Source organism: Zingiber officinale, chromosome 8B (genome assembly GCF_018446385.1).
Source record: "Zingiber officinale cultivar Zhangliang chromosome 8B, Zo_v1.1, whole genome shotgun sequence".
NCBI lineage: Eukaryota > Viridiplantae > Streptophyta > Magnoliopsida > Zingiberales > Zingiberaceae > Zingiber > Zingiber officinale.
Window position 1 is genome coordinate 23,895,622 of NC_056001.1, and position 27,827 is coordinate 23,923,448.

The following is a 27,827-nucleotide window of genomic DNA, read 5'->3' on the forward strand; positions in this document are numbered from 1 at the left end:
TAATAATTAATCTTGCCATTTAAGGCAGGTCGGCGAGTCCAATCCAGTGGAATAACTTAGCTAATATACTTTTAAAATATTATTAAGAATTTTAAATATATTTTTGAATATTTATTTTATATTATATTTTTTTTAAAAAAAAGAGCCATGGATTGGTATATCAAACGAGTAGGTTTAACTAGCCTATGGATCCGTCTGTTTGATTCCAAGAAAATAATTTCTAATTTTTATTATTATATCTAAATAATTAAAAATATTTTACTTTTCAAAAGAATATATTTTTACAAATAAAATATTAAATAAACAGAGCTCGTCAAAATGAATATTTGTTAAATAAAAAAGTTATTTAAGGTATGTCACGTCAACATCACTTAAGGAAAATAATAAGAAGTTAGAAGGTTACAAAGTATACGCATCTAATAAAATCACACAAAATATTCTCAACCCATTAAATGTTGTTAGATCAGATAGAAATTTTAATAAATAACAATTTTCCTAATAATAATTTGGAATCCCAATTCTTGATTGATTAGGAATGTGATATTACGCACCAACTAATTCCTAATTTGACTCAACTAATTAGTAAATCAATATGTATAAATTATAACTACTTGGACACAGAATCATAGAGGAACAAAGAACCGAGAGGAGAGAGGGATCGCTTCAGCAATGGAGATCATCAACTTGTGGGAAGCAAATTTACTGGAGCAGTTGGAGTTGATCGCTGTTCTTCGCCGCTGCTTCCCTGTCGTCGCCATGGACACCGAGTTCTCCGGCTTCCTCCACTCCACGCCTCGCCACGCCGCCGAGGAGCGCAGATACCGCGACCTCAAGTACAATGTCGACAACCTCTGCATGATCCAGCTAGGAATCGCCCTTTTCGACTACGCCGGCAACCACCCCGGCATGGCATGGCAGATCAATTTCTCGGACTTCGACCCCGACGTCGACCCCTGCTCGCCGGCGTCCATCGACCTGCTGAAGAACAGCGGTATCGACGTCCAAAGAAACCGGCGCGAAGGTATTTCTTCCGTTCGCTACGCCGCTCTGCTCCGGGAGAAACTGTTCGGTCACCACGGTGGTGCGTTCGTCACGTTCCACGGCTCGTACGATGTGGGCTATTTGATAAAGTTGCTCGCCGGCGGAATGCCGCTGCCGGAGACACCAGGAGAGTTTATAATGGCGGCGAGTGGCATCTTTAACGGAAGACTCTACGACATCAAGTACATGGCGCGGTTCTGCGCCGGTCTCCGCGGCGGAGAGGTTAGCCTTAAGAAGCTCGCGAGTATGCTGAACGTGAAGGCCGACGGCGTGGCACATCAGGCGGGATTCGACAGTTTGATCATTGGACTGTCCTTCCGCGAGATGCATAAGAGGTGGGCAGTCATGGGCGATCGGGACTCCATGATTCTCTATGGATTGGAGAGTGTTTGCCATGAAAGCAAGAGAGCTTCTTCTTCCCGTCCTCCTCTTCGGCGACGCCCATGGACTTTGCCACCTGGGATGTTCATGATTCCGCAGCCGATGACGCGCCCACCTTGGGCTTTCCTGTCTCAATGCTTTGGCGGCGGCGGCGGCGGCCATGGCCCTGTTCCTCTGCTGCAGCAGGCGACGCCACGCGTCAGATGGTTCCAGCCGTCTCCACTCCAATGTTCTTTTCACGGTTCCTGTGTTGTCATTCTTCAGGGTAGTTTTTAGTTGTTTGCTATTAGGATTCTGTCAGTGTGGGGGCAAATACGTTCTGGAAGGATTCTGTCAGTGTGGGGCAAATACGTTCTGTTATGTAGAAATTGATTTTATGATTGGGAAAGCATAATTCTACAAATGATCCGTTTTAGTTTAATATCTACAATTGATTTTATTATTCTGTTATTGAACATTTTAGTTTAATATCTATAATTGTAAATTAGCAATTTGCAAATGACTAGCCAAGTGTGTTTTCTTAGATTTGAAAGGTATGCTGATACATAAAGGGGACCAATAAATACAATAATTTAAAATATTCAAAGAATCTATTCAATGGAAAATATCTTAACGATGACTTATAAATTTTCCAAGTATAAAAATTAAAAATAAATTTATCTTGCATACCCATAGGTGACATCTCATCTAGATACATAGTTAAAACTATTTTTTTTTTATTTCCCTCTTTTATCTATATATAATTTTCTTCTCTCTCTTACATACAAGTTGGCTTCTTTAAAGAGTAGCACCAAGGTGGAGCTGATTTTAGAGACTAGTTTCAATGTGCTTATTTTTAAAGACAAACATCAACATGTTAGTGCTGGTTTGGGAAAATCAACACCGACATAATGTTAGCTTGCGAAAACCAACACCAATATGTTGGTGTGTAGACCAACACCAATAGTGGTGCTTGGTTTTTGCAAACTAGTGTTAGAGTGTATACTAAAAGCCTAGCTTTTGGTATAAACATTAATCTAGAAATAAGAATCGCATTGGTCAAATGTCTACATTTATGATAAATGTAGTTGCCCAATTAATTTATATTGTAGATAACATGATGTGTGGTGTCACATACAGAAGATCATGTTATCGGTTCCTTATAAATTATAAACAGTAGCTCACGACCAAGATGGAAAGGAACAAACCATTGGAAGGTCGTAGTGTAATTATGTATTAGTTTATCTTAACTATATGATTACACTAGTACACTTAGAGTGTATTGAGTAGGACCATTTGAGGTCGTTCCTTTTATACTGACTTTATAAAAGAATAAATACCTCAGTTATTATGGAAGTGTGTGCTCTTAATCCTAATATAATAACAAGCACATATATTTGATATTTATTTCTTTAATTTATCAATGGGTGAGATTTAGTTCGATAAATCAATAAACCCGATAAGTTGGGAAATGGTATCACTTATAGTGTGTGTTGTTGATTATAGAAGGAAACTGTGTCCTAGAGATACTAGGTTGATAATGTCCTCAAGAGGAGCTCATAAGGATTGTCATGTTAAACCCTGCAGGTGGACTTAGTCCGACATGATAATAAGGTTGAGTGGTACTACTCTTGGACTTAGATATTAATTAAATGAGTTGTCGAACTCACTTAATTAGTGGACATTCGATATCTTAAACACAGGAGACTAACACACTCATAATAAGAAGGAGCCCAAAATGTAATTTGGGATTGGTGCGTAGTTCAATAATAGTTCTTTAGTGGAATGAATTATTATTGATGAAATTTAGTTGTGTGTTCAGGCGAACACGGATGCTTAATTTCATCGGGAGACCAAAACCAATTCCTCCTCTCATTCCCTATCGTAGCCTCTAGTATATAGAGATTTATATCCACCGTACCCACCTTCTTACCCATCTAATGGGGCGGCCAAGCTAGCTTGGAACCCAAGCTAGGGCCGCCAAGACCAAGTGGATGAGCCATGTAGGTGGTAGGCCAAAGCTTGGGTCCCAAGCTTAGGTGGCCGACCACTAGAATATTTAAAAGGATTTTTATTAAAATTATTTCTTATGTGGATATCATGATTTTAAAAGAGAGTTTAAAAATTAAAAATTTCCTTTTATAGCTTTCTACAAAAGATTAAGATAAGAGATTAATCTCTTTCCTTATTTGTAGATTAAAAGGATGATTTTAATTTTTGGTAAAAACTTTCCCTATTTGTAAATCATCTACATGTTTAAAAGAGAGTTTAAAATTTGAAATCTTTCCTTATTTGTTGATTAAAGGAGGATTTTAAATTTTAAGTAAACTTTCCTTTTTAACCATGTTCATGATTTAAAAGAGAGTTTAAAAATTAATAATTCTCTTTTATTAGTTTCTACAAAAGATTGAGAAAAGATTTGATATCTTTCCTTATTTGTAGATTAAAAGATATTTTAATTTTTAGAGATAACTTTCTTTTATCCACATGTTTAAAAGAAAGATTTTAATTTATTAAATTTCCTTTTTATAAACCAATCATGAAGGGATTAAATTATTGGAGAAATTTTATAAATTTCTGGAGATAAATTAGGAAGTTTTAATTAATTAAAACTCTCCTTGTTTGTAGCTTTGGTGTGGCCGGCCATGTAAATTGAGAAAAGGAAAATTGTTTTTAATTAAATAAATTTTTCCTTTTCATGGCAAAAGAATTAAGGAAGTTTTTAATTAAATTTCCTTATTTGCCAAGACCAAGGATTATAAAAGAGGGGTAGAGAAGGCTTCATGGGGAACAACCTCTATTATTTCTCTCCCTCTTTTCCTTGGTGTTGTGGTCGGCCAACCTCTCTTCCTCTCTTCCTCTTGGTGGTGGCCGAACCTTCTCTATTTGCTTGGAGCTCTTGTGGTGGCCGGATACTACTTGGAGAAGAAGAAGAAGAAGGAGAGAAAGCTTGTATCCCTTGGAGCTTGGTTGGTGGAAAAAGATCTTCATCTTTTGGAAGCTTTGTGCTTGGCCGAAACTTGAAGAAAGGAGAAGAAGGTGCTTTGGTGGATTCTCATCTCGGAAGATCGTTGCCCACACAACGTCCGAGGTTAGAAGAGGAATACGGTAGAAGATCAAGAGGTCTTTCTAAAAGGTATAACTAGTATTTTTCCTTTCCGCATCATACTAGTTATTTTTGGAAATAATACCAAATACAAGAGGCTTACGATTCTAGTATTTCGAATATGTTTTTCGAAGTTGTGTTTTTTTTTGTTTTATTTTTCCTTGTGATTTGATTGTTCTTTTCGGTTAACCTAAAGTTATTTTAGGAAATTAAATATTAGATTTCTATAAAAGGTTTTGTCTAGTCGGTGGTGGTTGCTCCCATATCTAAGAAGGCCATGTGCCTCGCCACGTCAGTACTGGGAACCAATTATGGAAATTAATATTTAATGGAATTAATAACTTAAGGTGATTTGGGTCGAACGTGTTAAGTTCCGCAGGCGATCCAAAATTTAATTTAAAAGAACACATGGTAGCTAGGAAAAGGTTCAGACCTTTGTACAAAATTTTTGTACAGTGGAACCTCTAGGCTTTCCGAGTAGCAACCAACAACTACCACCAACGTGTTAGTTTTCGTAAACCAACACCAATGTGCTAGTGCGTAAATCAGTATCAATGTGCTTGTGGTGCATGCAAATCAGCATCAACATGTATGTAGGAGAGAAAAGATAATTTTATTCTAATGAGAGAGTGGGATAAAAAATTTAGATTTGGTTACGTCAGATAATCCATGTGTGGGATGTCGTCCATAGTTGTGCAAGTCAGGTAATGTTGAATCAAAGGTGGTTGATCCGATCCCATGGAAGTTTCCTACCGACTGTTAGGGTAAATTGGGGAAGTGCACAAGGAGGCTCATCTTGACAACTAGCATTCTGAGGTCTGCTATCCATTGAGAATAAAAAATCTCAATAATATGTCGCAACTGAATCTCAAACTCTAGATCTCTCATCTATCACTAGAGGCTCTAACCCTACCCCCAGAGTTGTCAAATACTACCTTATTGACAACATCTGACACATATGAATTATTCCTGGCAGTTTAGGGCATAAAAATAGCAGTGATTAATGCCCTCTCCAACTATTTTCTGACCACTATACAAAAATCAGTCAACAAGAAATTTTCTTATTTTTCTTTGGAACTCAGATCAACGTATATTTTATTTGTGAAGAAACCAATGTAGCATTTTAAGGTTTAGAACATCCTTTCTTTAAAAGGTTTTATTAGTTAGAAGAACCTTTCAATCCCACTAGGACCCAACTTGATCCTCATTTCTTCATTAGTACTTTATTGAAAACAACTACTTTGGTTACAAGCCCAACTACTCCACAATCTTATGATTCCTTGGTTCCTCCTACACATGCGCACAAATAGTAAGTACTGAGGGGCCCGTGGGCCTCCTTCATATCCTTGTTCCTCAACAGACAAACAGCCTCATCAACCCACTTACTTAACATTGGCTTAATTAAAAGAATGAGCTACCACGACATAAGCCTAAAGAACTTCGGAGACCTTATTATTGGGTCTTTCTAATACTATACCTCATGACATTTCTTCTTATATCCAAAGTTTAGTAGAAATTTTAACCTTACAAACTTTCATTGAATTGTGTGAAGTCTTGAAAGCTTTCCATAAAAATCTCCCTCCTAGAATAACTATGGTCTATGAAGCTCGATTCAGGCCAAAACTCAAATGTTAGAAGCATGTCCTAGCCTGTGAAGACTCTGCCAAATATGGATGTCCTTGCCAACTTCGATACTCTTTACACAAAGTTAATCTTGATTATTAAACCTATACAATAACCTTTTATAAAGGGAGGTTAGTTCCTTCTTTCACTTTGATGGACTATGAACTTCTTTATAAAGTTTGGATACATAACCCTAACTCTCTCAAAGATTTTCCAAAAAAACTGGGAACTATTATTTCTCTTGCATTAGAAAAAACTAAACTTTCGTACCATGTAGTTTTGACAACTCTTCTCCAGAATGAATTGATATTAAAATATAACCAACCAGACATCTGATTAAAATCGATATTAATAAAGTTGAGGATATCAAGTTGAATTAGAAGATTACCTTTCAGATCTTGATATTGAATGGGAAGCTCCTCCTACTTTTGTTGATAAACTAAAACGCTGGCGTGCCTCAGTTAGGGGCGGAGCCACCCTTGGGCTAGGGTGGGCTCCATCGCCACCTATTTTTAAAAACTTACAAGCCAAATTTTTTTTTAGCCCATATGGTTTATAGTAATTTTATTTCAATCTTATTTCTCCCTATTGAATTGCCAAAAATCTTAATTAAACTTAAAATTTCCCTTATTTGCTGCTTCACCTCCCTATGTGTACTGCTCTATTTGCCGCATGAGCAGTCGACACCGCCACCTTCCTTGTACCTCCTCACGTGCGTCTAGCTACGACTTGACTAGCACAACCATGACAAGCATTCTCCTTATTAACGCGCTATATCTGTGGGGTATTACTGCAACCACAGCCGTAACCCTGCCATCACTACCTTCCTCCCTGATCATCACGGCATCACATTCATTGCTATCTGTTGATAGTTTTGTCATCACTGCTCTCCTTGCCACAAGCGATGTCGACTCCGCCTTATCATCACGACTCGACCACAACTATCGTCGCCGGAACACCAACGCCGACCATCAACCCTAGGTGATTTTAAATCTTAGCTATGCCCTTGGCCTCGGTATAAGGAACTCATTGGGCTTGGGACTATATTAAAGATCCCTACAATTATTTATTAGTAGGAGAGACATATACTGAAAAAATCTATCGATCCATGGACATGAACATCATTTTTTTTTTCTTTTTCCTTCAAAATACAACATACAATTTTGTTCTAACATTATTAGCGGAAAACTAAAAGATTATACAACAAAAGCTTAACCAGTTTAGTTCTCACAACCAGAGCATACAGAGCGGCTCTACAATGGAATCTCGACTCAATCATTCAACCTCTACGGTACCTCCACCAAACCTCTACGGTGCCTCCACTAAACATTTATAGTAGTGGTACCTAGGAGATTCTCAAACAATATTGTTACATACCAATTAGAAGGACCTTTGAACTATTTGAGGCCCATATTTGTAATATATGTGAAAAAATTATAAGTAATTAGTGATTGTCTAGAAACTATCTTTCCAAGAGAAAGTTTACTAATAAGTAGGAATATAAATAAACTAAACGTTCATGAACAAACTTGGTGTTTAGTTTGTGTATTCAACTAGTTAATATTCATGAACAATGTTTACAAACCATATTTATTAATAAAACTCTTATCAATATGCTAAATAAAAAATTTAAAAATTTTAAAAAAAAAATTTGAATTATCAAGTTCAATAACCAATCAAACAAGTTTGAATTAAGAGTTCGATAATATATAAATAATTCAAGTTCGAACAAAGCTCAAGCCAAGTTTGAATTAAGAGCTCGATAATATCTAAACGAATCAAGTTCAAGTCAAATTTCAAACAAACCCAAACTTACGAAAATAAATCAAGCTAAGCTTGAACAATCATTTCAAAAACTTAGTTCATTTTAAATTTGATTCATTATTTTATCAAATAAGTTTGAACATCCTAAAATTAGACTTAGTTTGTTTATAGCTTTATTACTCAGTTTTTTTTTTAAGATTTCCTAAAGCTTCTTTGTGGCCATTGGTTTGAGTATTTTTGTAAAGATGATTTTTAATTATTAATAATTGAGTTTTTACTCTATAAATCTATAATGCAAAGAAGTAAATAAAGCTAATATGATATCATTATGTTGCACGAATATTTGAGACCGAGTTATAAGAACCAATATCTTTTGTTTCAACGAATTATTAGGAGAAATCAAGAGCTTTAATAATTTTTTTTTTTATTGTAGTAAGTTGTAAAAAAAAAAAAAATTCGAATTAGCCGGAATGACCGATAGAAATAGAAGTTTCCCATAATTATTATTATTATTTTTAAATTACGTGGGTAGACTCTTTCTCGCTCGAATAAAGTCTGGATTCAGCTACGTGAACTATCGCAACAGATAAAATAAAAAAACCATCAGGCCATGGATCGGGGCGCGACCGCCGCCCCAAGCTCTTTCTAAACCCCACAACCTCTCCCTTATCGGCATCCACGGCCCTCCTCCGCGTCCTCCCGACCTCCGCCATTCCACCTTTCTGCTAGACGAGGAGAGAGCGAGAGTCGTCTTCTCACCGCCTGCCCGCTATGGCCTCCGATTCCGCTGCCGATGCCGCTGAAGTCGAGAGGCTCTACGAGTTCGGGGAGCGTCTCAACGAGGCCAAAGACAAGACTCTGGTGCCCCCTCTTTTCTCCACTCCATTCATGCCATTCTCCGTCCGAGAAGAAGTGTTCTTCTCTTCGCTAGGGTTTGCGTTCTCAACTGAATCTCTGTTTGTTGTGCGTTTTCGCAGCATGAGGGTGAGTATCAAGGTATCATCGCGGCGGTGAAGGGGCAGAGCGTGAAGGCGAAGCAGCTGGCCGCGCAGCTCATTCCGCGGTTTTTTAAGTTCTTCCCCAGCCTCGCTACCGATGCCATGACTGCGCAGTTTGATTTGATTGAAGAGGATGAACTCGGGGTTTGTTTCCATTATTTTCTTTGGACTTTATTCTTGAATATTGGCAAATGGAGTGTTTTTGGTTTCTATCAGTGATTAAATAGAGGCAATTGTGGGTACGGGTGCTTTTGTGGTTACGTGCTTCATAATTGACTGGAAAAATACACTGAGTTCTCGTTTGTGGTTACTCTGCGACTTACTTTTGTAGCATGCACATAATCTCCACTTGAACGCACTGAACCAAAAGTGGAGAAAATGTCTATTTGTTGTTGTTAGTAAAATAATATTTTTTCCCCTGCGGGGTTCTCCGTGTAAGGCTGGTGCTTCTTTGTATAGAATCAGTTATTAAACATACACAAAAGAAGCTTGTCTCTAATGTGATCATGTATCATGGACTTATCTTTTTTTGTAATTCATATCTAGGAGAAATTTGGTGTTATCATTGATGGCTGTGTACAATAGCTCATTGCCTATATTTTTGCAATATTTGATTTTCATGTCTAGATTTTCTAAAATCATCTGTCTTTTCTTTGTCGTATTGTAATAAGTTAATATCATTAACCCTTGACAACTTACACACACACACAAAAAAGAAAAACTTTGAAAGTTCATGTTGTTTTCTTTGTATGATACAATGACACAGATATCCTGTCTTATACTATTCTCATATTTGCCATAATGAAAAGTGGAACACATTTTTATTGATTCTCTATCTTTAACCAGCAATTGCAAAGCCTCTGTAGTTTCATCTTGTTCGTAGTGACATTTACTTTTAAGTATTTTGTTCTTCACATGCTTACTACTGTGTATATTTTAACAGATCAGAATACAAGCTATTCGAGGTCTTCCTCTTCTGTGCAAGGATACCCCTGAATATATATCCAAAATTGTGGATGTTCTTGGACAACTCTTAATATATGGTACATATTTGTATCTGATCACCAATTTGTGGCATTCAATACCTAATATTCAATTTGGACAACTCTTTATTTTTTATTTTTTTACTTTATTACTTAAGAGGAAAATGTGGAGCGAGATGCGGTGCAAAAATCCTTGATGACCCTTCTAAGGCATGATGTAAAAGGTAAAGCCACAATGCTCAAATCAATGATAATTAGTGTGTATAATCTCATCATTTTTCTAAAATTACTGACTGATTTCTAATACTATTAATTATTTCCCTTTTTCTCATTGCTTCATGTTAGTCCATGAATATGATATATATGATCCTGTGCGTGCTTGTAACGGGACAAACAATAAAATTTTTTCACATTTCTCTTCAATTCGAATTTGCTTGACCTGTTATGCAGATAGGTCCAATTATTTTCTCCTCGCCTTAATATATTCAAATAGCCATTTTCTCTTCATTTTTAGGCCAACAATACTTTACTAGACTAGGAAGGAAGCAGGGATGCACGCCACACAGTAAATTTATGAACGTAGATAGATAATCTCCTCATTTCACTGATACCATTCTTCTTGCCCTGATATAAATCAGTTTACAAAACTAAACAGAAAGCAGGGACCATCCCATCTTTCCTTCTGTGTCCTCCTTGCCCTTCACCAAGATCTAGGCTTACATGAGGAGAGGGAACTTATTAAGATAAGTTCTGGGCTTTGTAGGAAGCAGAGACATGTACAATTTTCTTTCACATATTGTTGGCCCTTAGAATTTAAAGTATATGATGGTCGCTGCAGCTTGAACCATCAAAACACCACCTGTGGACCTCATTCTGATCCAGTGCAATTGACAATCTGGTAACAGATTTGTTGAGTTTTCACAATTAAGATTTTTTTTTTCTCTCCACATTTTTCCCACTCAGATTCTTTCCTTCCTATATTCAGATTGGTGGATTTTCTTTCAGCTGAAGTCTGTAAGCAGGGACACAATACCAACCATACCACTGCCCTCTTAGAAGCCACATTGGCAAAGTTAGAACGATGATAAGTGGCCAAGAGGCCTGACTATCTGCTTATAATTATGCTGATGTTATGCCAATGCCGATTATATTTTAGTTTCTCATCATATGCTTTAGTCAAATTTGTAACTTCCGCAGGCATATTTAAGAAACTTCTGAATTTTTTTTTTCATGTCAAGTTAGTCTTTTGAGAAGGTCACACGCAGATGATATTTGAGTTGAGTTTCGGATTGATTTTGGAAGTCATGTAATATTAGGTAAAGCATGTCCTAGAGGCTAAGCAATTAATTCAAATTTTAGTGTGGTTTTTGAAATTCCATTCAATGTGATGTCTAAATGAAGAAATGAAGGTTCTGAACGAAACCAAGTCCCAAATGATTTAAGTGATCTGATATATCAGGAATTAATAAATGAGAATATAGTTCTGTTCATAACTTTTTCTGCAAGGTATTTTTTGGTTACTTAGTGCAAGATAGAAATGCTGCCAATTAAGGCTAATAAACATATAGTTGTGTTAGTGGACTTCCAGCTGTATAAAATAAGTCCTTGAATGATATTACATGGTTATTTTTGTAACAGTTGGCTTTACTGTCTGTCCTTTTTTTCTGCAAGATGAATTTATTAAGAGCCTTTTGAGAAGAAAATCTATTCTGCTTTGGTCCATTAACGTTTTTAATTATCTGATTGATGGTTCTGGGTTTTCAGCTTCTTTAACAGCTTTGTTTAAGCATATTGAGATAGGAGCAGAGAATGTTCGTGAGAAGGTTATTTGTTTTCTTAAGGACAAGGTAAACTTGTATTGACCTTTGTATCTTGCTTGTAAATATATGCTTTTTTTTATTAATTGTAAAGGTGCATCACTAGGTGTTTCCTCTCAAGGCTGAACTTCTAAGGCCTCAAGTGGAAATGGAAAGATATGTTACTGATTTGGTGAAAAAGGTAAATCTCTGTTCCTTTTTGTGGGTTTTCCCCGTGTCTTAACCAGTAACTTTTACATGATATGATTTTTTCTTATTTATTTCCAGAGCTTACAAGATGTAACTGGTGCTGAGTTTAAGTTATTTATGGATTTCCTGAGGAGTTTTAGCATTTTTGGTGATGGCGTGCCTCCAGAAAATATGCAAGAACTGATTGAGATTATTGAAGGACAGGCTGACCTAGATGCTCAATTCAATGTAAGTAGTAGACATCATAAGTGAAAATAGATTGTGCATGACAAGAATCAAAATAATTGTATATCTTTGCTGTCAAGTTAGGCTCCTTATACATTTCTCAGGGAATCAAGCACATATATATACACACATTATATAAGGGCAAACAATCTGCAATTTGCCCAATGAAGAATGCCTCATATATATGGATGACTAACGTGCAATCCATCCAGAATGAATGTATCATATATACATGTGGTGAACAACTCTCAATCAACCTAATAGGAAATACATAATATATAATATAACATAAGGGTGAAGGAATTACAATTCACTCGAGAAGGATGCATCGTATATAAGAGTGAACGAGCCTCAATCCACTCATAACGAAATAGATTGTGTATGCACATATACTTACTTTCTACAACAGTGAACGACTCGTAATTCACCCGAAATTCACCTCACAAGGATAGAGTGAATGACCTACAATCCACCCAATGAATAACACATCTCCTGTAATATGGTCGAAGCCTATGAACACACAAAAGGACTCAAGAGTCCTTGTTGAGGGCAGAGCTAATGCTCCATAATTATGAGAATTATTAGATTTCTAATTATGAGAATTATTAGATCTATTCTAGCATAAATAGTCATGCCCTCTTATAAAGCGTTGAGCTGAAGCTCCATGATGTTCAAGTCGCATTCATTTTCTAGTTAACCTAGTTTGATAATTCACATGACTCCTTTGGATCGTAGAGCGGTAGTTCTCTCTCTCATATGATTTATCTATCATTTGGCTAGTTTAGCATAATTGATTATTTAATTCAATTTATTGAAATTCTCATGGTATTTCCAATTCCTTAAGGGACTATGCTATGCTTCCATAATTTTTCTTCTAATTTAGAGTTACTTTGTGGTAGTCTAACTGATAAGCTTCGACAAAGAATAGATTAGACAGCTAGGCAACTAGAATGTAAAGGTAACAAGTAATTTAGGAGAAATTTAACAAGCAACAAGAGTAGTAACGATCATACCTAATTCCTTTTTGCTAGACTGAAAATCATAGATAATCTATAGCGTCTAGTTTATCCAATTAATACACACAAGACAATTTTCATAGAGAATCAAGCAGGAAAAATCCACATGATCGATCGAAGTGTCCAAATTGCTTCGGTTGGGGTTTTTCCTTCTATGTATCCTAACGCAAAGCAATGTGGGGTAGTGGTGTCACAGGAATGTGTAGTGTCGCAGGATTGCTGCAACAATGACATTGGCGTGCAGCGACAACAACAATCGCAATGACGATGGCGATGAAAGTGTGTAGTTGTGGCAACAACGGCGGTTTGTGGTGGTGGCAGTGGCAACGACGGGGATGGCATGCGTCGACGGCGGCATCTGCAGCAGTGGCACGAGGAAAGGGTGTTAGGGTTAGAAGGAGAATAGGAAGGCAGACACGGGCATGGGAAGAAGAAGTAGGGTTATGTTTATTATATTGTATTTTTGCAGAAAAATTCAACTATTTTCTAAAATCGCAAGCAGGCCCCTGTTGAAACTTTCAAGAGTATATAACATATATGCAGTCTACTGTTCTATCAAACTTTGTCTTCTTATGACGTTTGCATGTAAATTAACATAGCTAAAAAAATTAATGTTTTTTTCTTTATATCTCATGTTGCGCCTTGGTCTTTATGCTTTTTTACTGTATGATTTTCCCCTTCTTCCATCATACCTGTCCTGTTGTTGTGTATTTGACACTTGGCACAATTTGAAGGCCAAGTAGGGGTGAAAGAGATGAACTTTTTGTTGATTCCTTAAATATCTTTTCTAATATTTCACATAGTTTGACTTAATATTGGAAACGAAAAACTTCACCTTAGTGCTTATATGATTCTCTTTTCAAAGGGATTGTGGTGGGGGTGGCCAAAAACCCAGACCACATTTTTCCCATTTTTTTCTTCTCATGGGGCTAGGTTTTCTATTTTGGAGATTCCACTTTCAGGTTTTGATAGTAAAAAAAATTTAGAAACCCACATGATCGGAGTTTTGTTCAAAGAATAGTTATGAAGATATTCAGCTCTCTTGCTATATTACAAAATATTGTAACAGTTTTAGGAATAGAACAACACAACCTAGTTTGACCTAAGCTATTAGTTTTGACTCAATAAGGACCCAGATTTGTTTTAAAGATCATTTCAAAGTTATATATACAAATATGGAAAGTCTTTAAAAAATAGTGAAAATACAATACAAACTTTGATTTCAATTTAAGGAAATCCAAATGTGGAAACAATCTAACTTGACACTCATCCATCCTGATCATTTCCCTAAAATTTGACACAATGAAGAAGTAAATGCAAGAAGGGTTGAAACAAAGAAATAAAATAGTTAAAACTCTATGCATATGGATTTATAAAACCTATAAGATCGGTAAAAACTAAAAATGAGAAAAATTGATGGTTCTGCAATGCTCCATCTAGATCTTTTGAGCATGGCCTCCTAAACACTTGATGATTCTAAAGCAAGTACTTATGGGTGAACCTGTTGAATCTGTGTTCACATATGTAGCTAGAGATGTCACAATCCTCCTAGGTGAGATAACTAAATCATTAACCTGTTGAACCTAATTTTTTTAAAGTTCAAGTTAATAATAGCTCTTTCATTTAAGCTTATAAAAATTGCTCCATTATTCCACAGCTTATAATGTGAGACTAAACTAGCGGGTCATAATCTCACATTCTCACTCATTTAAGACATAACATCCTTTGTCAGATCCAAAGTTCAACAGTAGGCCTAAATTCTTCCTAGTCGGTGGCATGTGAGGCCAAATGTTGGCTCCTCCACAAATCCAGCACTTTTCAAATAAACCACTCCACAGCATATCATGTGGGAATTAACTAGGGTATAACAGGAGAACCTATAAGGCTCTAATAGAAACACATTTGGTTTGTCCATGATTAATTTACCAAAATAAACCCCCTGATTCTTTTGATTTCTTGAGATACACCCCTTTTTCCTTTTTTTTTTCAACTAAAATGCTCCCCTTCTTTTTTCTTTTCCATTATACCCTTCCATCTCAAAATTCTTAATCACTTGCTGATTTTGAAATCAGTTTGTGACAGGATTTTCACTTGAAATCTTATGTAAGGATTCATTGCCACCTGAAACATGCAGTTTGGTATACTCATGTCTAATGATCCTTGGACAAATCACTTTGGCCTAAACATGTTGATTTCATTACCAGCTTGCTTGGGCATGGGGAAAATTTGCAGAGAGTGGTCAGCAGGCTGATTTGCACTTGACAAATACATTTTGAGAATTGTTGCATCATAGTGGTGCCCACTTGCTTTCGTTTAAACAAGCAAAATTTTGAATCAACTTACTTGGGACAAATTGAACAGAATGGTCAACAAGATGTATTTGAAATCGACTTTGACAACATTTTCACTTTGAACCTTATGTGCAAGTTCATTTCCTTCTAAAATTTGCATTCCGGGGATACTCACATCCTAATGATGCCTAAATAATCCACTTTTGTCCAAACAGGCTGATTTCAGGATCAATCTGCAAGCTGATTTCAGAATTAACTGGTAAGAGGGAAATTTAAAATGGAAGTGTATAATGAGAAAAATGGGCCAGGGCACATTTTGGGGGAAAAAATGGAAACATGGGGTATTTTGATTAATCTGAAAACTAAGTGCCTGTTCTGGTAGATTGCCTTTGATTTTTTGTGCATATGGCTGTGTGCCACATCTTTGTGTGTGTGGCAATACTATTGTGGATGCATATGGCCCCATTCAAGACGCCAACTTAATCAAAAGCTCAATGCCCACTCATGGACACGTTAGGATCAGTTCCTCTAGGCAGCTGCTTTGTCTTATCATTGTATATTTGGCTTCAGGGTTGTGTAAAAGCATATAAATGATATGCCAACCCAAACCTTCACTCAGATCTCTTTCAAACCCTTGGTCTCATTGATCACTTAGGGTTCCTCCTTAGTGCATATGGCATTGTGCCACTCACTTTTTCCTTTGTTTGCTACTCTTGATGAGTTTAGAAAGCACATGTCTTGAGGTATGCCGAAGCACAAGCAGCTAATAAAGAAAGTTGGGAAAGATTCATAGCGACTGAACAGAATGAAAGTACTTTTGGGTAACATTCTATTTTTCAGGCTAATGCTTTTACCAAATAAATTATTGTTGAGGAGTTTGCGTTACCCAATGCTGCATCCCAAGACACAATTCTCATTTCATCGTTTATATGATCCTTAGCATTTAGCTGATCTTTTTGCTATGCCAACTGCCTTAACACCGTTTGAAACATCAAAGTTGGATTTCATGTGCATTCTATGACCACAAAGTTCTATGTCCCCAAAGAGTAGCTTCATATTGGCTTATTATTTTCCTCTCTCTCTATCTCTCTCTTTTGAATTTCTGTAGTTTGAATTTCGAGCATGTCAAAAAGAACATTCGATTATTTTTCTGTCCTTGCTTTCTTTGTAAATTTATAGAATTTACTTGTCATAATTATTTAATTTTACTTTTGGCGCTGACAACTTTGTTTATCCAGATAATTAGTTATGAAAGCTTACTGGAATCTCTGTTGCTTCAGGTTGAAGATGTTGATCATATTGACAGACTGATTTCCTGCATGTGTATGGCTCTTCCTTTTTTTGTGGTAAGTGGCAAGATTGTGTGTAAGATTATAACAATTGGCAATGAAGTGTTACATTTAACTGCTTCTATCGTGTCAGAGAGGTGCCTCAAGCAGCAAGTTCCTCAATTATGTCAACAAACACATATTACCTGTATTTGATAAGGTAACCTTTGTATGCGTGTATACATTTTACTTATTCCTGTTGCTTTACAGTCTTCTAAAGGTAAATTTGTTGCATACCTTGCCTTACTAGTCTAAATTGTTCATAAAATTTTCACCAAGGATGTTGTATAATGATCTTAATCCAAACTGTCTGGATGTTTTTGTTAACTCTCCCTATATCCTATCTCAATGTACCTGTCGTGACTGCTTCTATAGTTATAAGTGTGGTGAAAATTGCATACATCCTCACATTGACCTCTAGTACTATAATTATTCATTTTCTGTAGCATGTTTTGCTGTGCTGATGGATGTTGATCTGATCTTCTCAGCTTCCTGAAGAGAGGAAATTAGATTTGCTCAAGAATCTTGCTGAAACTTCACCTCGTGCAAGCGCTCAGGATTCACGTCAACTTCTTCCATCCATTGTAACACTATTAAAGGTACTGTGTCTTGCACCAACAGTTCGTCAAAAGCACATAGCATTATATCCCTTGCTCCCACCATGCAGTCTTGACCAGCACTTTTTTGATTATCCTGTTTTGTCAGTAGGGTGATATGGGGTTATGTATTCCTGATTCTTTCATGCCATTTTTATTGCTGCAGTCACCCTTTCTTTATTTTTATTTCTCAAAGTTATATTTGCTATTCTTCTGAAGTAATTTCTTTGTACTTTTTATTGGAATATTTATTTATTTGACAGTTGTATTCATCTGTTACTAGTTTATTTCCTTTCCTATTTATCTAGGGCGTCCCTTTTTGATGGAGATTTGTTATTCATTCTCTCTCTCTCTCTCTCTCTCTCTCTCTGCAGAAGTACATGCCTCTGAGAAAAACGGAAGAACCTAAATATAACTATCTGGAGTGCTTACTATACTCATTTCACCATTTAGCGCACAAGGTTATCAACTAGATTTTTTGTTTCAGTCTACCTTCATATGTTTTTCTTTAGTGTTAACAAATATTTTTATGTTGTCCGATATCTTGATTATGCAGACCCCAAACACTACCAATAGCCTTTGTGGGTACAAGATTGTTACTGGTCAGCCTTCAGACCGGCTGGGAGAGGACTTTTCAGAGAATTACAGAGATTTCATTGAGAGGTGAGACAAGCTTACCATTTCCTTTCCCTTTCTGAATCACCTGGAAAATGCTATCATCCAGGAGTTATATTTTCATGCTTATAAAATTGTTAAATTTGCTAAACATGTTAATACTTATGATAAATTGTTTAAAAATACAAAAAATTATAGATTAATAAATATCAAAATATAAAATTACATTAAAATTTTATATTCAAATCGACTGCCTATTTGAACAATTAATTAAGGAATAGGTTGGCATAAGGTCTCAATACTGTGATCAACGGCATCAGTGGATGCAATCCGAAACACAACACCAGCAGCTTCTTTGCTTATATTTTGGTTTGAAAGTATATTTAAAGTGTCAAAGTTGATTGACCAATCATTTATCCCCCAAAACTGGAGTTGCTAGGAAAGAAATCTTTATATATTTACATTGCTAATGCTCCTTCATAAATGGGTGAGTATATTTCACCATCATCATCATGGGTTTTATCCCTGCATTTTTCAGCTGAGTGCAGACTATGCATATCCCCTTGCCCTCTTCTCCGATTTTAAAATCACAGCATATGCTACTGTTCCTCTCAAACTGGAACAATGCATGTCGCAAAGCACATTATCAGATGATTCTCTATTGTTTATCCCTTAAATCCCATGAGAACATAGAGATCATACATAGGTCTGTATCTTTTTATTTAGTGGTGGTAATTTGGAATTTTTTTACATTGCCATTCTGGAGTTCTAATAATCCCATGAAAAACACACATCATTCATAGGGTTGAGTGGGTTGTTCAATCTAGCATTATATTTCAAGTCCTATATTTGATTTGTTGATGTGTTACAGACATTGTGATTCTAAAGCTTTGTGCAAATCATCCTTGGTGCCAAATGTTTTGCTCAGTGTGATTTCACTTGCCAATTCAAAAACTCTTCTGTTGCATGATCATCTGTCTTCATTGAGTTTGATGCACACTGAAACTACTTCCGCCTCCTTTCAGTTTGAGGGGTGTTAAATGGAAATTATCTCCTAATTTTCTACCTATGTCACATTGATTCACATCCAATTCTTTCCTTATTCGTGCTAGATTCCTTCCTGATTCAACTTGTTACCATACCATCTCAACATCTACCAAATATTTTATTTCCCTTTACGTTTCCTTCCATTATTGTCATATTGCCACCCTGATAAAATATTGGTTGTCTTGTTTCATAAGAATTGCGCCAATGTTAAATGTTTACATAAACAGTTTGGTTCTACTGGTTCTTTGTTTTTTATTGGTTTTCTTGATTTTCATTCTATGCATCAAAATGGACTGGATTGACCTTGTGTACTTTGTACTCCGGTTGAGCTGACTGGTCCATACTGACAATTAGGACGTTTGGCTTACAGAATGGAATTAACAATATATTTCTTTAGGTAGTGAAATAGATTATGAATATGCATTTATTAGTTTGATATATAGAATAACAATGCATAAAAAATATAAGAATATTTGTTCTTGGGATTCATACAAGGAATACTAATTTGGTGAGAAGAACAATTCAGTTAAATTACTATTCCGGTTTGCTTTTGTAACCTAAGAATAACTATTCCATCAACATTCATCAGCAATATATTGCTATTCCTGAATCCTGCGTTCCAAACATGTTAGGTTTCACATAAACATGTCTAGTAACAAAAAATAATACTCAATAACATTCTGAGGAAGTGCAAACGCTCCATTGACAGATTCCAAGGATAGTGAACTAGAATTCCTTTAAAATGTTACCTCAAACTCAATTGCTGGTGTAACACGCAAATTGCAAGAAAATGTGGAACCTTGCAGCCATTATTATGGTGGAATTGATTTTGCTTAAAGCTTGTGCTTCTATTTGAAAGTCATGCATTTGACATCTTACTGGTCACCTTCATGAAGCAGATTGAAATCCACGGAAGAATTTGTGAAGAATTCCATGAAGAAATTAAACCAAGCAATGAATAATCACAACAAAGCAATGTCTTCAGCAAAGACACAAGAGGCAAAGGCTAAGATAGTGAGTTTTTCTTTATCATTGCCAATTCAAAATATTTCTTCAATCAGGTTTAGGTTCACTTGAATCCACTGCATACTGTGCAGAAAATCGAGCAGCAGCAAAGTACATCAGCATTACGCATCTGCAACAATATACTGGCAATGACCCAGGTTTGCTAGGCGGTTCATCATAAGGTGTTGAACCATTCTCAACTAAATATAACATTCCAATCTTTTCTTTCAGCCATTACACGCAAAAGCACCTTCATTCATCGGAGACGAAAAAATAAACCTATCATGGAAGGGACCAGTGAAACAATCATCAGCTTCAACTGCTACAGGGTGTGTAAGAAGCTCTTCAACCTTCTCAGTGCTCTACTGTTTTTTCTCTTCTCCTTTCTAAAAACTACTTGATGCCCAGGAGTAAGAGGAATGCATCTGTCAACGGGTTAAATGCAAGCACTGGAACTAACAAAAAGGCACGTGGTGAGGGAATCGTGCAAAACAAGCTCGTCGACAGAGCATTGCAAGGTTTGTCTCAGGCTGGTGGTAGGAGAAATGGAAGAGCAGGAAGAAGTTGGGGAGGGCGAGGCAGAAAAGCAAGAGGTTTTCCTTAAGTTTCCTAGGAAATCAATCAATAGGATGGCTCCACAAGGAAATGCCTCATCACACCTTTTTTTTTATCAAGATCGATACCAGGCAAAAACATTGATGTTCATTCCGCTGTTTGTATGGTTGTAGCAGAAGACAGCACACGCTTCACTTAATGATTTTGAGACAAGTAAAAACGTGTTGTAACATTTGTTTATTCATCGTAGTTCTCTTTTATAGCGTGATTTGAAAACTCTCTGCTGTCATCTGTTTTGCTTTTGTATTCCTAGATCGCTGTGTATAGTATTGCCCATATTTTTTGCTTTGGAAATACCTTTGCATTGTGGTGATCCCTTGGTTTGATTTAATATTTGTTGTGTGGAAATAATATATCTTGTCTGTGTTCTAATGAACAATCAAAGAATAAGATGATCAAAAGTTGTTGGGCTGAAAAGTAATTTGAATGCACATCATTTTAGCTTTGCTCGGTTTTTCAAAAATCATCCTAGAACAGCATAAAAATGCATATCTTTATCGTGGAGAGCTATAATTCATCTTAATTGGAAATTAGTTCACCACAAACAAGATTGTTAGGAGTAATATATTGTGTAATTGCTATTTTATTAAAGGTGGTACAAATAATAATGGGCAAAAAAAGAATACAAAGGATCTACCACAACAACCATGTAGTGATTATGACTTCGCGCGAGTGACTTTAACCTTGGGTGAGCGGTAACCTTGGTTGTGACGTTAACGGAGTCACAGTCGTAGCACGAAGGAGTAGGCTAAGAGTCGAGCTATGGATTGTTTACTTATTTAAAACGATATCAAATTTTTAAAATAATTGTTTAAGTTTGACTTAATTTATTTTTTTATGAGTATGAATTTATTTAAAATTTAATTTAAGTTTGGTTCATTTAAATATTATCGAGCTCTCAATTTAAATTTATCTTGAACTTGGTTTAAGTTTGGCTTGAGTTTGATTCGAGCTTAATTTATTTAGATATTATCGAATTCTCAATTCAAACTTGTTTAATTGTTTAAAAATTTTAATTATTTGATTAATTATTAAATTTGATAATTCAAATTTATTTGTTTATTTTATTTTATTATATTATTTATTTAATATATTGAAAAGAATTTTATAATGAATATGATTTATGAACATTGTTTATTCACGAACCCTTACCGGCAACGCATCAAACGTAGTTATCGGGAAATTACGACCTTGCGCCACGATTTCCCCCTGAGCTGATGGCGTCGTGAGAAAGTGTTGAAAGAACGTCCCTCTTGTGGCGAGGCGACGACTATGTCGAGAGCTGATGACCATATTTGTCGCGGCGGAGAAATCGTGGCGTCGGTAGAGAAAATCATGATGAAGGTGAGAAAATATTTGATTTTAAAAAATCAAAGAGAAAACAAAATCATGAGGAAATGCTTGATTTTAAATAATCAAAAAGAGAAAAAAAAAAGCTCTGGTGATGGAAATGAAACATTAGGTTTCGTTGTCTGCGAATAAAAAAATCTATAATTATTTTTTGTTTGCATGGTAAAATAATATTTACAAAGGAAAACAGTCACAATATTCATATTAGATTCCTAAATAAAAAATTTACCTTAAATTTTACATTTTATATAAAAAAATTCTAACATCTATCTTACCCATTCTTTAAATTCATTTCTTAAATATTAAAATATTATTTTCTCTAATTCTCACTTCCACTTCCACTTCCACGTTTGTCATTTCATATACAATAATAAAAAAATATAGAAGAGAGAAAAAAAATAAAAAAAAATATATAGTAAATTATAGGAAAACTAATGTATTATTTAGTGAAAAATGGATATATAAATTTAATAAAATAGTTCTACTACTCTAAATTTTAAAATTTGAATAGGAAATATGATATGAATGCTCTTAGTGTATTTTTTTCTTCAATTATTTCAATGTATATGAAAATAATTGGGATTGGGCTAAGATTTAATCAAATGAGTCAAATTTATTCTAATGGGTTAGATTTGATCAAATGGACTAGATTTGTTCTCATAGGCTAAATTAGATCAAATAGGCTAGATTTAATCAAATGGATCTTAGTTTGGTCAAACGGTCCTGAGTTTGATCAATAAGTTTGAGATTGACTTAAATGAGCTTAGGTTAAACAATAACAAAACATAGGTACAGAAGACCCCTGTCTAATTAGATTATTTCTAATGAGAACAATGAACTAAGCTAATGCTTAAGATCGGGTTTCCTAATTGATTGGTTCAGTGTGTCATTCAACTGGAACTCCTCAAATAAAGAATATTTATTTTTCTTATTTGTTTATAAAATTTGTATGTTTGTTCCATGCATATATGTAAATTGAATTAACTAGTTTTGTTAGTTTTGTACTGACAGTATTATTTTCCAAATTTAGATGTCATGAGTGATATACATGATAATCCATCGTGATGTGCAATGAGCTGAGCTGAGGGAGGCAATTTAAGAGATAAGGTATGACCTGGTTTACTGAGTCAAAGGATATATTAGAGGGTTTGATCGATTATGTAAGTATCCTGTAGTAGTTTTGATGTAATTAACCAAGTCAAGTTAGGTCTTGTTATGGTTTGATCCTTGTGTCTAAGTGTGTAGGAGTTTAGGAGCACAGAAATTCGAGCAAAAGACGCAGCTAGCGAGAAGGACGACACGAGAGAGAGTCGACGGGCTCGGTGCGTCCGAGGGACGAGGCGCTGTGGAAGAGTACGTTGGCGAACAAGAAGGAAGCGCGCGGTGGTTCCGAGGGACGAAAAGTCGGAGCGGAAGGTTACTCTAGAAGGCCGAAAAATGGGTTCGGGTGAGGTCTATTCTGGATGACCAAAATCATCCAAGCGAGGGGAGCTAGAGCGAGAGCCTGGATCACTTGGGCACCCCCAGGGCACCTCGCCCACCGGGGGTCGTATCGACACCGTCCAAGCGCTCGGAACCCTTTCGGACGCTCAGATCAGAAAGTTTATCGAAATTCAATGTATCGCGATCCGTTGCGACATGAATAAAATTTTATCCATGTCCAGGCGCCTGGAAGGGAGGCGCCTGGAACCCTTCTAGGCGCCCAGATTAGGGCTATAAATTCAACCGTAATCCCAAAAACTAAAAATAACACTTGTAATCAATTCTGTTCCTATTTAGCTTTGCAATTCAGTGCTTCAACTGTTGTAAGAGGCTTCTCAGTCCGAAAGAGACTTTACTGAGCTTTCAACGTCTTAGATTAGTAATTTCCTTATTGCAAGCCAATTAAAATCTCTGTATGTCTCTTCTTTTAATTTGCTTACTATTTTTATACAAGTGTTTATCTTAATTAAGTTGTAAATTTCGAGAAAGTATTTGTATTTGATTTTAGGCTATTCAACCACCTCTAGCCGGCCGTAAGGGATCAACAAGTGGTATTAGAGCAAGGACACTTTAGAAGGACTAATTGACGACCGAAGCACAAGAGATGGCCGAACCAAGTATCTACCCACCGAAGTTCTAGGGGGAGTTCGTGATTTGGAAAAGAAAAATGGAGGTATTCTTCAAAATGGATTTTAATTTATTACTAATGTTAAAATATAGTTTTTAGCTCCAAAAGACAAAGAAGAATATCAATGGATCAAGAAGGAGCAAGCAGATTTCGTAGCAAATGGATGAGTTGAATTCCATTTACTGAGTGTGCTACCTCCACAAGAAGTCAACAGAATCAGCGCCTACAAATCAACAAATGAGCTTTGGGAGAAATTCCTGGAGCTACACGAAGGTACGTCCGAAGCCAAACTCAAGAGACGGGACATGTTTCGGAACAAGATCAGCAATCTTCGGCTAGAAGAAGGCGAAACTGTCGCTAGGGGTGATCACGGATCGGGTTGGTTCGGTTATTGGGGTAAAAAACTATCTGGCCCTACTAGATCAGATAATGCAAAATCGGGACCTACATCCGACCCTATATCCGGCGGTTCTTATGTTTCAGATATCCGACAGGTTGTCAGTTATTTGGATATCCGACCCTATATCAAATGAAATATAAAATATAAATATAAATATAACAAAAAAATAAAATTTTTTAAAATGTTAATAGACATGACTCATTACACGTTATAGCAGCTAATCGGAAATAACTATTACAACGTGTAGCAGCTTATCGGCAGTAGTTGCTACAACGTGTAACAGCTTATCAACATTAGTTGCTACAAGTAGGGGTGATCGGATCGGGTTGGTTCTGTTGGGACCTTAGATGGCTAGAGGGGGGTGAATAGCCTCTTTGAAAAACACTAAACACAAATTTCTTCAAGAACTTTGTTAGCACAGCGGAATTAGAAAACTAAAACAAGAAAGCACAGCACACTAACTCAGAGATTTACGAGGTTCGGGGATAACTTGCCCCTACTCCTCGGCGTGTCCGTAAGGTGGACGAATCCTCTTGATCTTTCGGTAGATCACACCCCGGAAGCTATCCGGCTAAAGGATTCTCCTTCTCGGTGGAGTAACCTCTCCACAAAGTCTTTAACAGCAGTAAGAAATTAAGCACAAGACTTACAGTAGTGGCTCAAGTGAAATGATCAAAGGAAGCTCACAGCCACAATCAGCGAAGAACAAGCACACTGCTTCAATCTTCCAGAGAGTTTTTCTCCACAGTGTTTTTCATAGCAAGAGCACAAAAAGCATTGTCACGAGAGCCTCTCCTCTCTGCTCAGTAACGGATCTCTGCCAACCTGCAGCAAATCCCTGCAACCGTCCACGACGCCGCCAATCACGCTTCTTCCTTGTCCGATTGTCTCGGCTCCCACCAATGGCATCCTCGTTTCCACTGGTACCTCGAGCTTGAACCTATCGGCACAAGTCAAGTTGATTTCGACCAAACGGCTGCCAGCAGATCGAAACGAGACGTTGCTACCAAAACTGGTTTGTCCGCAGCGAGACACAGCAAAAGCTTTTTTGTCGCCTTCTACTAATGATCCTTAATTTGAATTCACCCAACATCAAGTAATCAGTAACCTGTAACTTCGAGAAAGCTTACAGCAGATGGTTAGAAACGAAATAGGTAAAAGCAATTGCGAATCAGAAACAATAAGAGAAAGCGCATGCAAAACAAGCCATACTGTGGATGGTCAGCAGACCGATCCACGCTTCTATTTATCGTCACCGATCGGTCGGTGACCGATCAGCCTTCTCGATCGGTCCCAAGACCGATCCACCCCTTCACGTGAATCTGGTCAACGAAGCCTGATCGTCAGGACTCACCTGGATCGGTCCGTAAGACCGATCAGTATCACCGATCAGGGATCATCCGATCGGTCCCGGACCGATCAAGATCCACTCGGTGCTATCGAGTGTTATCTGATCGGTCCCCGATCGACAAGATACTCGGTGCTATCGAGTGTTGCTCGATCGGTCCCGACCGATCAAGATACAGCAGTGTTATCGAGTGTTGCCTCGATCGGTCTGCAGATCGATCAGTAAACGATCGGTAGCCACCGATCAATTCCTGATCATGGATCGGTCTGCAGACCGATCCAAAGCTGTGAGTCTCGAGTCAAGCTTCCAAGATTGCTGCCCTCACCCCTGACGGTCCAGAGAGCGTGCTACCGAACCCTCTCCGACCATACATGCCAAGCTTCCACACTTGGACTTCCCAATTGCCTGGTTTCACTCACCAGGACTTTCCAATTGCCTGGCTTCACTCACCAGGACTTTCCAACTGCCTAACATCCCAGTTAGGACTTTCCCACTGCCTGGCTTCACTCACCAGGACTTTCCAACTGCCTAACATCCCAGTTAGGACTTTCCCACTGCCTGGCTTCACTCACCAGGACTTTCCCGTGCCAAGCTCCTCGCTTGGACTTTTCCCAATCAGGTCAATCAGGTTAACCAAGTCAACCTTGATTAGTAATTAATCTGAGTTAATTTAATATCTGATTCAAACTTAAATCAGTGTCAACATCAAAACAACATCCAGGTCAGACTGTATCAACAATCTCCCCCTTTTTGTTGTTTGACAACACAATTTAAGTTTAGATCAGAAAAACTCTCATATCCATAATTTCAGGGAAATTAAGATCTCCCCCTAAGATGGATATAACTCAGTTACCTTCTCCTCTTTTTTTTTTATATTGATTCAAAGAGGTCAAATCGTCTCTAAACTTAATTATTCTCTCCCCCTTTGTCAAACACCGAAAAGGTGTAAAATAATGAATAAGACTGACAAGCACCTCCCCCTTTTAACCAATAACGCCTCAATCTTAATCCACATAAAAAAAATACGGTATATGAAAAACAATGGCATATGAAACATCATAAGTGTATCATGAATAGTGAAGCATCATAAATAGCATGAATATAAGAAACACAGCTAACATCCAGTTCAGATAAATGTATCAAAGACATAGTATCAACAAAACAATCAAAACATAGAGAATGTCAGCCAACATCCTCATCAAGAGGATCATCCGCAGCATCAGCTGGAAGAGTGGAATCCTGAAGAGGCATGCTGCTGCCTGAGGGTAGCTCGCCCGCTGAGTGTTGAGGAGGTGGATGGCCGGCCATCCATCCTAGAAATGCCTGATCGCCAATCGCTGCCTCTCAGAGTATCGGCCGATCAACCGGAGGCGCAGCCATCGAACTCGCAGCCCACCATCTCCTCGTGGCGGTCAAACCGGCTCTCCAGCTCAGCGATCTGGATCCTCCTCGCCATATGCAGCAGCAGCAGGAGGACGAGCAACTGTCGTGGAAGTGGTAGCTCACCCAGTGCCCTCCCATCCTTCCACCTAACCGCCCCGACTTGATCCGGACTTGGAAAACGCACGCTTCCCAAGTCGACAATCCTCTGACCATCTTCACTATCCTCCCCCTAGAGACGTCAATACCCATGGACTCGAGCCAACCAGTAATTATATGCCCAAAAGGCATATAGATGTTGTCGCCGCTCGGTTCGCTATGGGATATGATAGACATATAGACACTCGACATAATATCAAAATCTAGACGTCGACGTAACCCATAAAGCATCAGACAGTGATATGGTCGAATTTCTGCCAACGGTTTAGAGGTGATAGGTAGAAGACATTGTGTGACAACTTTGAAAAGGATGTAGTCAGGAGCAGAGAGTCTAAGGGCTGCAAATATAGGAAAGTCATCATCTAACTCATCTAAACCATCCAGTCTCGGATGACCAAAGAAGTACTCATAGATTGAGTCAGAAGAGACATTAAGAGGATGAGGTACGGGTTCAGGCAAAA

At 37.2% G+C, this 27,827-nt stretch overlaps 2 protein-coding genes across 3 annotated transcripts; both read left to right on the top strand.

Moving 5' to 3' along the window:
- The first annotated feature begins 669 nt into the window (after window positions 1-669).
- LOC122013599 (probable CCR4-associated factor 1 homolog 11) lies at window positions 670-1,787 on the top strand. The gene is made up of 2 exons (XM_042569856.1): window positions 670-1,620; window positions 1,713-1,787. The coding sequence occupies exons 1-2, from the start codon at window positions 670-672 to the stop codon at window positions 1,785-1,787; spliced, it is 1,026 nt and encodes a 341-aa protein (XP_042425790.1).
- Window positions 1,788-8,469: 6,682 nt separating this feature from the next.
- On the top strand, window positions 8,470-20,835 carry LOC122015175 (apoptosis inhibitor 5-like protein API5). Of its 2 annotated transcripts, none has more exons than XM_042571929.1 (16): window positions 8,470-8,755; window positions 8,872-9,036; window positions 9,836-9,935; window positions 10,034-10,099; window positions 11,640-11,722; window positions 11,799-11,873; window positions 11,960-12,109; window positions 16,694-16,759; window positions 16,836-16,901; window positions 17,230-17,340; window positions 17,712-17,798; window positions 17,894-18,000; window positions 19,896-20,013; window positions 20,097-20,162; window positions 20,236-20,333; window positions 20,413-20,835. In XM_042571929.1, exons 1-16 carry the CDS (start codon window positions 8,666-8,668, stop codon window positions 20,606-20,608), a joined length of 1,644 nt encoding a protein of 547 aa, XP_042427863.1. In that variant the 5' UTR covers window positions 8,470-8,665; the 3' UTR covers window positions 20,609-20,835. The 2 variants fall into 2 exon arrangements, with proteins under 2 accessions (XP_042427863.1, XP_042427864.1); XM_042571930.1 differs by having other exon boundaries at window positions 19,899-20,013.
- Window positions 20,836-27,827: the final 6,992 nt, after the last annotated feature.